Source organism: Mytilus californianus, unplaced genomic scaffold, assembly GCF_021869535.1.
Source record: "Mytilus californianus isolate M0D057914Y unplaced genomic scaffold, xbMytCali1.0.p SCAF_8, whole genome shotgun sequence".
Lineage (NCBI taxonomy): Eukaryota > Metazoa > Mollusca > Bivalvia > Mytilida > Mytilidae > Mytilus > Mytilus californianus.
Window position 1 is genome coordinate 30,146,247 of NW_026262734.1, and position 11,709 is coordinate 30,157,955.

An 11,709-nucleotide genomic window follows, 5' to 3' on the forward strand; every position below is an offset into this window, starting at 1 on the left:
ACCCGTTAATATACTGTTTTTCTATAGCTCTGCTGGGGGCAAAGTCGTACAAGAAACTGATAGCGTTATAATGCCATATGAACGCCTGAACACTGATTTAATTAGAATGCATAATCTACAAGTATCGAATAGCCACTTTATTATTTTATAATTTTACAATTATATCATTTATATAATAAGTCGATAGAAGATTTGATTGTTTTAATTTATAAGCATCTTGACCTTGATATATTAACTCGTCTTTACATCTGAATGGGAGATCTAGAAGTTATCATTTAGATGTGATTTTTTTTTGGTTGGCGCATTTACATATTGGTCTTGTCTTATACTTATATAATATACATGATAGAAATAGAGGGATACGGTATTTTAATTCATGACTCATAATCCTGACAAGCCCCGTTTTAAAACGCTAATCAAAATAACCGCGCTTTGAATGCAGTTCTTCGTCTTATATGTAAATATGGATCACAATTGTTAAGACGCGAAATTCGGGCTAATTGATTAACTTTGTTTCCATGATTGTTTAACGGTGCCTACCAGTATTATCTTTCTAAAAATGAACTATCATTTTGTTTAATTACTCTGAAAATGTTTCATAGAGAGATTTGAGATCTCCACATAGATACATCTTCAAAACTAATCATATACAATTATACAGAAGACTTGAGGCGGTAAACAAATAAATTCAGGTGATTAGGTTCAATGATGCCTCATTTTGTTGTTTTTTTTAATTTATGTGTTCTTTTGACTTCCAAATATTTGATCAATAGAATATCAGACATTCTTTAAAAATGATTCTCAAGTTCCGAACTGACTTAAGGTTTTTTTGAAGATTAGGTAATTTCAGAAATTCAATTTCAAAATGTGTACTGCATTTAATTTACATTGCAAAGTATTGTGATTTTTGATGACGTTATACTATAAAGTTCAAAAGATAATACATTTGTTATTTGCTTCTATAGACTGCTAAAATGTCTTCATTTAGCTGTTGCCTGTGGGCAAGAGTTATGGCAGTCCCTGAGATAAGTTCATCAATTCCGTTGAGTACGGAAATAGTATAGCAGATGATGGTTTGAGAACTGTTTGAGGCTACACTCTACAACCGCAGCACTATGGCTTATTATTTTCACGAAAACATTATAATTATCCTTACGATCAGGGAAGCTATAATGTAATTTTGAGAGTTTTATATGAGTTCTGACACCAAAGTTGTTATCAAAGAAAATGCGTTTGTGTTAATGCATAAAAGTATGAAGTCTACCTGATTCAGTTTCATGCATTATTTGCAACCTCTCAAAACAAGTTTTCAACCACCTCAAAATTTTCAAGGTAAGTGATCATTTGAAACTAGATTATCATCAAATTACGCTGCAAGAAAATGTACATATGTTTTCAAATGTTTAAGATTTACAAGTATGCATTTTCTATATAAGACAACTAAAATAATAGAAAATTCCCTTCTTTAATAAAAAAAAGAATACCAAAAACAAACAAAACAATATATCGTGTATTATAAAAGGTACTTGGAAACTGAGCTCTTGTTATCACGAACATATAGTAATATACCATTACATAAATTATATCAAGGTAAGACTATCGATGTCACAGATGAATAGACCATTAAACAAATAAATGGTTAAAAAAAAACATAGTATATTTGTTAACATTACTGTATGTAACTTGCTGGCATTCTTTTAGGGCATACGTTTCAAACGACCATGAATTTAATTTTCTTTGCAGCTACTTTAACTGTTTTATGTGAGTATAAAATTTCATTTAAAAAAAAAAATTCAAACAAATTATATGGTTTAAATCTCTATCTCACAATCTTATAAACAGCATTTTAAAATATAAAACTGCTAAATTCTAGGGATTTCCCATTGCTTGGTGTTATAATTTCATCAATTTTAAATACACGCCATTAAAAAATATGCATACATTACTCATCAAAAGATAATGAAAACTTAACTCAATTTAAGCATACACCACCGTCTGTTGTTGGGAGCTAAGTTGGAACACTTATAAAGGAATGGAATATGCTTTGGTAACAACTAAATCGACATGGATCGAAGCTCAGGTAAGTTAGATACTATTGTCCGTTTCAGCATATAATGCATTCTGGGTATTGCTTTTCAAAGCATATACAAAAACGTTGATTTGAAACGTCATTAACATTGGAACCAGTGATGTGAAGCTATTTTCATTTTTTTTAAGTACGAACAATGCAACTGTGCTTAAGATTCTGAAATAACGAATTTCAACATAGATTTTAAGGACTTCGGGATTTCGAGAATATGAAAAAGAGAAGTCATTCTTTGTGAACCATATGATCATACTCCTTACATGAATTTTCTTGAAGAACGTTTTACAGATGTAAAGGAAGATTTTACAAAACAAGAGGGTATTTTGCTGTCGTGGTACTAACCCAATAAAATGAATGATACATTTAGTAAAAACTCAATTTTTGGTTTGTTGTCATTTTATTAGAAGAATATATATCAACAAACTATTCTTTCTTAGATAATTAAAATTGTAATCAAAAATAGATATACATATGCTATATGATATAAAGGAAGGGCTGCCAATTTAATGATGTAGTTTCTCAGTTCCATTCCCATTCTATGAAAGTTTGCTGAAATAGAAAAAGAAAAAAACAATCCAAAACGGAAATTCACTAAATGGTTGACCCCTGAAAAACAAAGCAAAAGTAAGTCAACCCACGACCCCTCTCCCCGAAAGAAACACACTAAATCAAAACAAAACAAACAACAAATTTTAAAAAGAAAAAAGAAAAAAAATATCAGCAAAACAAAATACAAAAAATTAAACAAAACAAACCAAACCTACGTAAAAAAAACCCAACAAAACAAAGTCGAAAAAAACCCAAAATATAGTTAAACCTGTATTGATGTATTTTAGAGATACTGTTCCCAACATGTAGGGGTATTAGCTCAGCCAGAAAGTGCAGATATCAACAACTATCTGAAGTCACTAACTGACAGTAAGTTATGATATCTCAATGTAGTTAAAATAATGATTGTTACCTAGATGCATGTACTATGTGAATTATTTATTATCATTAATGAACATGGTTTATTCACTTGTTGGAATTGACTCTTAATTACTGCAACTATTCTTAATTATGTACTGTGTGTCATTTGTCTTTGTCTTTGTGTTAGTTGATTTGTACTTCGTGTTAATCTGACGAATAAAGCCAGTGTGGTCATATAGCTCTTCAACTGGTTCGGTTCTTATACATCCTTGGCTTTCATATATTCGTCTGATAAAGATAAATAAAAAAAGCGCCTTGGACCCCGGAAATTATTGTTTTCATTTTTTTTCCAAACGATTTTTATAGTTTGTTCTTATCTTGTTTTGTTATATCAATGTTCCCAGTAGATTAGAGAAGAGTTGAATGCGCACAAACACGTTTTATCCCGACACATTCTTTATATATAGATAATTATTTCCTTGTCCTAAGTCAGGAGCCTGTAATTCAGTAGTTGTCAGTGAATGCTGTCTGTTATTATTGTTTTTCGCTTATCGTTTTGCCATCCATCAGGTTTGTTTTCCAGATTGATTTGTTTCACATTTTGTTATGGCACGGGCTTTAATAGCGGACTATACGGTATATGTTTCATTTTTGGAGGCCATACGGTTAACAAGAGTTGCCCAAGTCAACAACTTCATTTGGACTCTGATGGATAATTGTCTAATTAGCAGCCATTTCCCATGTTCCTTTTTTTATACAAATTGTTATTTCAAACTGCCATTGGCAAATATTAACCACGTTTATCTAAATAAGGAGATGTGTATCAGGAATAATACGATACTATAGATATTATTCTTATAATTAACTGTCAATTTCTCATGAAAAGAATTATTTGTGGTTTGATATTACTGAAAATAGAATACTTAAAATTTCTAAAAAAAAAAAAAAAATACATGTATACAGAAATTATCCAAATTGACTAATAGCATGGTTTCTATTGTTTACTTAATTCTACAAAACAGTACATGTAAAGAATTTCCTACCCCTGTCTATATAAAGACCGGTTTAAATGAATTCGAATACTAATCTATTTTCCCCCGATGCGTCATGTTAGTAAACGAATATAGCTCAATTGATGCAACCTTTGTTTTTCTGTGGAGGTTTTGTAGGCTTTTGTTTATCTTTTTCGCCATTTTCCTTTTTGAAGTTGAGTGCCCTGCTGAAAATCTATGTGTAATGAAAACGCTATATATTAAAACATAGAATTGAGAAAAACGTAGCGCATGCTAAGTGTAATTATAATAAGTCATAACATCGAAGATGTCACCGCTATCTGGAATGCAAACACTAGCCTACGCTGTCTGTAATTAAAAATTAAACTTTTTTTGTAATATTATTTGGGTGTAAAATTTGACCAAAGCCCATTCTGTTTGAAGTGTAGAATTCAATAACCTTTTAACAGCTACCTCATGGTGTCGAATGAGTACTAATGAGAAAAATGTATTTTCTAACTTTAAGTTGATAAAAGTGATCAATATTATTCAAAAAGTTTAGGTACTTTGAAAAAATATGTTTGGTCATAGTTTTTGTTATACTTATCATCATTTGGTTTTTAGAGAAAACTTGGCTGTGGATTGGGGCAAGCAATTTACCCGATAAGAAGACCTGGGAATGGCATAACCCACTTAAAGCGATTACGTATTCAGACTGGCAAAGCAGTCAACCTGATGCTAACTCTACTCAAAATTGTTTGCTATACTGGTTTTCCAATGAAGGTTACAAATGGGGAGACTACTATTGTAATAAGAAATTTGGATTTCTATGTCAAAGGTAGGATTATTAACAAAGTTTAACGATAATTACATTTTAACTATTACTTTTATAGATAAACGCATCATGACTTTCACCTTACTTCATCATTTAATAAGATACGATATGAAATAACTCTGAAGCTGAAAAATGAGAGGTACTCAATATCATAATTACTTAAAACAATAAATGTTAGTTTGAATTGCTTTTGAAGCTGTATCCGGTGCATTTCATTTACTATTTCTTTAGAGCTTTGATGTGTAGTTTTGATACTCCAAAAAAACTTTTAATGTACACAATATTAGCCACAAATTGTTTCGAGCCGTTGAAATTCTATGTAAATATCATAATTTACCGCTTAATAATATGTTAGAATGACTTATACTGTATTATAATTTGCAAAAGTAAAAGTTTTCCGATAACATGTTAGTGTACAGAAGCACAGTTTAATTCATAAAAATTTAATTAATGGGAACTTATTTGTATCGATAATTTTTAATGGGCATACACACAGTTATTTGACCAGTTTAGAAAATATGCAAATGAATAAACGAATAAAAGATAAATAAATTAACAATCATTACCTCTATTGTCTTGACAAATTATTCTGCACTTTTTCTCTTTTTAGGACAAAAGTATCAGCAAATGACAGCGACTGTAAGGACAGGAAACCAGCAAATGACAGCTTCTGTAAGGACAAGAAACCAGCAAATCAAAAATGCATGACAATCTGTCTTTAAATTAAAACTACTCATAATCCAAATTAATGTTTTCTTATTACACTTAGTACTATTTTGCACATGAAGGAATATATGGCACCACTCCATTCTTTGATGTTATGTTAAATTTAAGAGATTCATTCGCCCCAGAAAAAAATATTGACATTTCTGCAAATTAATCTTTAAAAGATGGTGATTTTACACCTATGAGTTTAAAACGATACATGTCGACAAGACAAATGACTTTCTTATTTGTCAACTTGTCAATTCGGACGCATGAAATTATTTAACGTGTTGTTTTCATTTTTTGATGAACAAACTGGATTTTTGTTGGTGTTGGTGTTGCTCAGTCGTTAGCTTTCATGTAGTGTTTCGTAGATTGTTATTTGTCACTTCGTCGTGTTTTTCTTTTTTGCAATACTGTTCTAGGTCTCTTTTAGATCTATGAGTTTTTTTTTTCTACCTTGTTATATTTCGGCTCCATTTTCGTGACTAAATATAAAGTGTTTCTAAACTAAAGTACAAAATGGTAAAATGACATTTCATGATCTTGTTCTTTTTCGGATTCGATGCTTGCAGATATTTGTAGTCTTGAACGTGTAACGTTCCCAGATAAATATGGATCACTAATGGATTTCTACATTTCTAGCACTGAGTTTGTTTCGCAGGTTATGAACACTTAGTTTCCATGGTCACCATTCCAAAAGTAACCAAACTGTTGGAAACGGTTATGATTCATATTTTATATTATAGTTTTATTAGTTGTAATTACTAAAAATTCATACGTCAAATGGGATCATGGCCGGGTTTGTGTTTTGTACATGACTCTTTTTTGTTACAATATCTTTAATATTTTAAGCCAAAATCCTAATGTTATTGGAAACACACTTGTCGTGCATCCTGAAAACTGTTCTTTACCCTTAAAATACTATCATACTGACCAAAAGCATCTCTGCAATTAAAATGAAGTATTTTAGAATAAATAAAAGATTTTGTAAACTTAAAAGTACGATTGTATGACGCAAAGGAGAAAGACAATTAATACCATAGAATGACTCGACGAAAAATTCAAAAAAAATGATTTTCTTGATTTTTCTTATTAATTGATTCTAGTGTCTGAAAAAAAAAATATATTTGGAAATATGAAATGTGCGCTTTTTTAGAATAAGAGCAAAACCCTTTTATATCGCAAAATGACATGATAGACAAAAATCAACATTGATTTACCCTGCTAATGTAATTCAATATAGATTCTTTCCTAACGCAAGTGATTCATAGTAAGTACTTTTAAGGTTTTATAAGTCTTGGCTAGCAAACCAATATGCCACTATGTCACGAAAGCTCAATGTGCTCTGAACAACGTTTAACATATACTTTAAAGGAAAGTATGGTAGAATATTTATACTTCAAATGACATCATTTAACAAAAAATCGGCAACAGCTGATAATCTTAATGAAGAATGCCGTTATGATCACAGTAATGTCAATTTTTCCTATGCCTTGAAGGTCCTCGCAATACAATTCTTTATCTTTTTTCGATTTAATATTGTGCATCATTCGCATTTTGAAGTTTCCTTCTTGTATGCTTTTTGTTCACATGCACGTTTGAGATCGTAAAAAAGATAGTTTACAACGACATGTGCAAGACTTTCATATACCCGTTTATTACACTATTCTGCTGAATATATATATATATATATAAAACTTCTATACATTATTCAACAAAAAAACTTATTCTAAAAAAGTGTTAAGAGAACAATTTAACAATTTGTTTGACTGTCTCCTTATAACTATATCTGTTTGTTTTTATTATTCGAGGACATATATTTTTGATAGAAAGATGCAACTCGGATGAATCCAAAATGTATAGTAATAATGGCCGATTTATGTATGAAGATAAGAAGATGTGGCATAATTGACAATGAGACAACTCTCCACCAAATAACATAGAAGTTAACAACTATATGTCATTGTACGGACTTCAGCAATGCGCAAACCCATACCGAATAGTCAGATATAAAAGGCCCCGAAATGACAAATGTAAAACAATTCAAACGAAAAGTGTCGGATTTAAATAAAGTAATTGTAGAAGGTTAAATTAAAGAAAAGAAAAGGCAAAATCATTAAGTCTTACAGTCTGTTGTCGAAAATTCGTAATTTGATAGGACTCCAGTAAGTAATCATATCAGAGTATTAGACATTATATACAGTTTCTTGTGTGTCATTCTTTGCTATTTATTCAGAGCTTGACACCAGTTTTCAAAGAAACTCAGAAACAAAGAAAATATAGAAAAACAAGACAATCTTTAATTTGAAATTATACTTATAAAACTATGTGTAGTGATTGCCAATGGGACAACTAATCAACAGAAATTAGATGAAGGAGTCGTACGCAACTATAGGTCAACTTACGGCCTTCAACAGAGAGCAAAACCCATACCGTATAGTATTCAGGTATTAAAGGCGCAAATATGAGAAATGTAAAAGATTCAAACGGGAAATGCAACGGCCTAATCCACATACTTAATTCTGTAAAACAAATATGACTCGGTAAAGCAAATACAGAATGTGGCGGGATTAAACATGCTTGTGAGCGCTAAACCCTTTCCTTACCTGGAGCAGAGATGTAACAGCACAATATCTGAAAACACTGTTAAAATTTCCTTTTAGCAAAAATTAATCTACTTTATATCAATTCGCTCAAAATATTTGCATTGTTTCAGTATTAAACGATTATTTTGAATAATTACAAGCATCACAGATGTACCTGCCTCTAAGCTGTTGACAAAATGAATATCGAATTTCTAGACAATTTATAAAATACTTTGAAACATAAATCAGGATAATGAATATACTGCAAACAGCAACCAGAGAATGGAGGTTCTATTCTTATAGAACTTCCTTGTCTAGACTAAAATGATTATCGTTTATATGACAATCTTGATATAAAAAAAACCATCCCCAGTAATTGATTCATTTTTATATTACATAAATATTATATAATGTACAACAAGCAGTAACATAAATTATGTAAAGAAAAATAAATATAAATTAAAACATCGATGTGTCATTAGGGAAAAAATGATTTTATTATCTCATTAATCATAGGACTGCCTACGAAAGGGTCTGACAATTTTTGCAGAAAACATTCCTGTACCATGCAGGAATGTCTAGTTTTTCCTGAATACAAGAGACGTTAATAAATGTTATAGAATATAGCTTGATCCTATTTTATAATCACTGAGCATTATCTTCAATCCCAAAAGCAATGTTTATAATATTATATGTTCGAATTGGCAATCTTAACGATTAAAAAAAGTCTTTTAATCAGTAAATTGAATGTATAAAAACTCAACATAGATACCAGAATTAAAATTTTGTTCGCCAGACGCGCATTTCGTCTACAAACGACTCATCAGTGACGCTTGAATTGAAAAAGTTAAATAAAAATGCCAAATAAAGTACGAAGTTGAAGAGCATTGACGACCAAAAATACCGAAAGGTTTTGTCAAATACAGCTAACGTTATCTTTTCCTAGGGTACAAAATCTTCAGTATTATATATTTTGATATTCCATCTAATTAATTATATTTTAACTACACACAAATATTAGATCCAATAAAATTTAGAAGAGATGGTGTATTAAATGTTATGGCCTTTTTCTGCCAAGAAAATAGTGAACTTAAAAATCATATGAGCTTGTTTTGTATTAAATATTAAACATATACATACACATTCTGAATTGTAAAACCCTTTAAATATAATGATTTATAAACCTGATAACTGATAATCCAAGACTTATTGAAAAATGAAGAGCTTATAAACCAACATAAGGGACAAGGTATACTGTTGGAAAATGTATACTTTTGCAACACCACTTTGGGTGGTATATGAATTAAAACAAGGCTTTGTTGGTATACTTCAATGAGAAAGTAACATTGACACAATCAGAAAACGACATCAAAACGTCAACATACAATCTATGCAGAATTTCTAGTGTTCGTTATTTATAACGATACATAATATATAGACAAAAGGATATTTGCGCACTCGGATATCAGGTTTTACCTGACAACATTGTGTGCCTGTACTTAGTCCCACTAGATGGCTATTGTGTTGTTCGTTCTTGCTTGTACGTCTTATTCTGAAAGAATCATCCGGTTGTTGGTGTGGTCTGTTCTACATTTCTATACTTTTGGTAATTCATTATATTTTTTATGCATCATTCTAACAATATTCGACAAATTTTGCTTATAATCACCAACAGTCAAGAAAACATTGAAATAAATAATAGAAATTATCAAATCAAAACATTTCCAAAGCAAAAAATACATATAGCTCTAACTTAGCACAGCAAATGTGCCCTAGCGAACAATGAAATGACAACATGTACACAAAAGAACGTACAAATAGTACTGAAAAAGCACAGAACTCTATCACACCGCTTTAATAGATAATAAATGCAAAAAGACAAGCACAACAATGATAAACAATACAGTATAAAAGACTGCTCTTAGCTGCTACAATCAAGATCAACGTGCCTTACCTACTGATATGTCATCTTACATGGGCAATTAGTGGCTAAACTCAAAAGAATATATCATAGACTAAACGGAATGTTAAGCCCAATTTATAATTTAAAAACTCATCAGATACCCGACCTTAATTAAATACGCCAGAAGGCAAACAATAGACAATATGTTAAGTTCGTCTAGATTTAAATTTTCTTTTCTAATTCTCTCAACATCTTCATGTACTGTTTATTTAGTCTCCTCACTTAATCTGTGCTTTTGTTCTGATTGTGTTCTTTCTTTAATTCTTTATTAGTTCCGTATGGCTTATTAAAAAAATCCATCAAACTCTGGATCGTCCTCTTCAATCAATTATAGCAAATCGTCATTCTTATTTGTATAGAGCGAGTACGTTGAAAATCAACTGACTGATTGTATTGACTGGTCCTGACATTGAGGCTCTAGGAGTTTTCTTTTTGAAGTATCACTGATAGCTTTATCTTTAGCTGTATAGAGGAACCAATATTCCTCAAGTACTTCTAATTCGTTCAAAAACAAACGTTTCCGATTTTTTAATGTCAGGACAATCAAGGTGTTTAGTACTGAAAACAGTATGAAAGCATCTTTACAAAATAAATGCATTCAATTTCATGAAAATTGTTTATGGTATCTCCAGGTCTGTTATATTAATAGATTAATAAAAGAGAGGCGAAGGATACTAAAGAGACATTCAAACTCATAAGTCTAAAAAAAAACTGACAACGCCATGGCTAAAAAAGAAAAAGACAAACAGACAAACAACGGTACACAAAACACAACATAGAAAACCAAAGACTGAGCAACACAAACCCCAGCAAAAACTGGGAGTGATCTCAGGTGCTCCGGAAGGGTATGCAGATCCTGCTCCACACGTGGCACCCGTCGTGTTGCTTATGTTACAAACCAATTGATAAGTCTAATTTGGTATGTCAAGTTCAGGGAAAAGGGGAAGGCATTGTAGTTACGACAATTGGAACATATTCGTTATCAACTGTGAAATGGATATTCCGTAACCGTTAACTAACTCGTGATGGCGTCCGTAAAATTCACGAAGGAACGATTCCAACTTCACCACTTGGAACTCATGGTTTAATAGCTTCCCTGTGAGCAGCAACACTCTATCAAGGAAATCATGATAGCAAATACAAGCCCTGGAATATCGTATCAACTGGGAGATATATACTCCGTATGCAGGCGCTGATGGAATGTTGCTGCATAGAAATGAAAATTCACTATTGGGAAGTTGAAATCATCTCTTTTGTCGTAAAGTTTGTTTTCAATCGACACATATTGTCAATTTCTTAATGTAAGTCAAGATATGAGGCAGACTTAACTGTTTCTGCAGTATCCTTTATCTCAAGTTCGACGGGATAGATGCGTTTACCAAATTTTGAATTATTTAGTGAGAGAATATCATCGGAAAGTAAAGATAAAGCATACTGCTAACTTCTTTTCTTTCTTCCTAAGAATTTCCTGTATGAAGTCAGCCTCATATGAATAAAGGAACAAGTCGGCAAGAAGAGGGCACAGTTGGTTCCCATAGGAATGCCGATTGTTTGTTGAAAAAAAAAACGTCCTCCAAACGTTACAAATGTGTTGTCAATCAAGAAATCAAGCATCTTGAAAATGTCGGTTT

General features: G+C 31.3%; 1 protein-coding gene across 1 annotated transcript; it reads left to right on the top strand.

Annotated features, from left to right (window-relative positions):
* The first annotated feature begins 1,675 nt into the window (after positions 1–1,675).
* LOC127710898 (perlucin-like protein) lies at positions 1,676–5,567 on the top strand. Its single transcript, XM_052216867.1, has 5 exons — positions 1,676–1,761; positions 1,983–2,080; positions 2,923–3,004; positions 4,612–4,825; positions 5,433–5,567. The coding sequence occupies exons 1-5, from the start codon at positions 1,722–1,724 to the stop codon at positions 5,542–5,544; spliced, it is 546 nt and encodes a 181-aa protein (XP_052072827.1). The 5' UTR covers positions 1,676–1,721; the 3' UTR covers positions 5,545–5,567.
* Positions 5,568–11,709: the final 6,142 nt, after the last annotated feature.

Bases quoted from the DNA above. Each gene is read 5' to 3' on its own strand.
- LOC127710898 (XM_052216867.1), top strand. From the start codon at position 1,722: ATGAATTTAATTTTCTTTGCAGCTACTTTAACTGTTTTAT. The intron at 1,762-1,982 runs GTGAGTATAAAA...ACTCAATTTAAG, and splicing joins AGCTACTTTAACTGTTTTAT to CATACACCACCGTCTGTTGT. The intron at 3,005-4,611 runs GTAAGTTATGAT...TTTGGTTTTTAG, and splicing joins TCTGAAGTCACTAACTGACA to AGAAAACTTGGCTGTGGATT.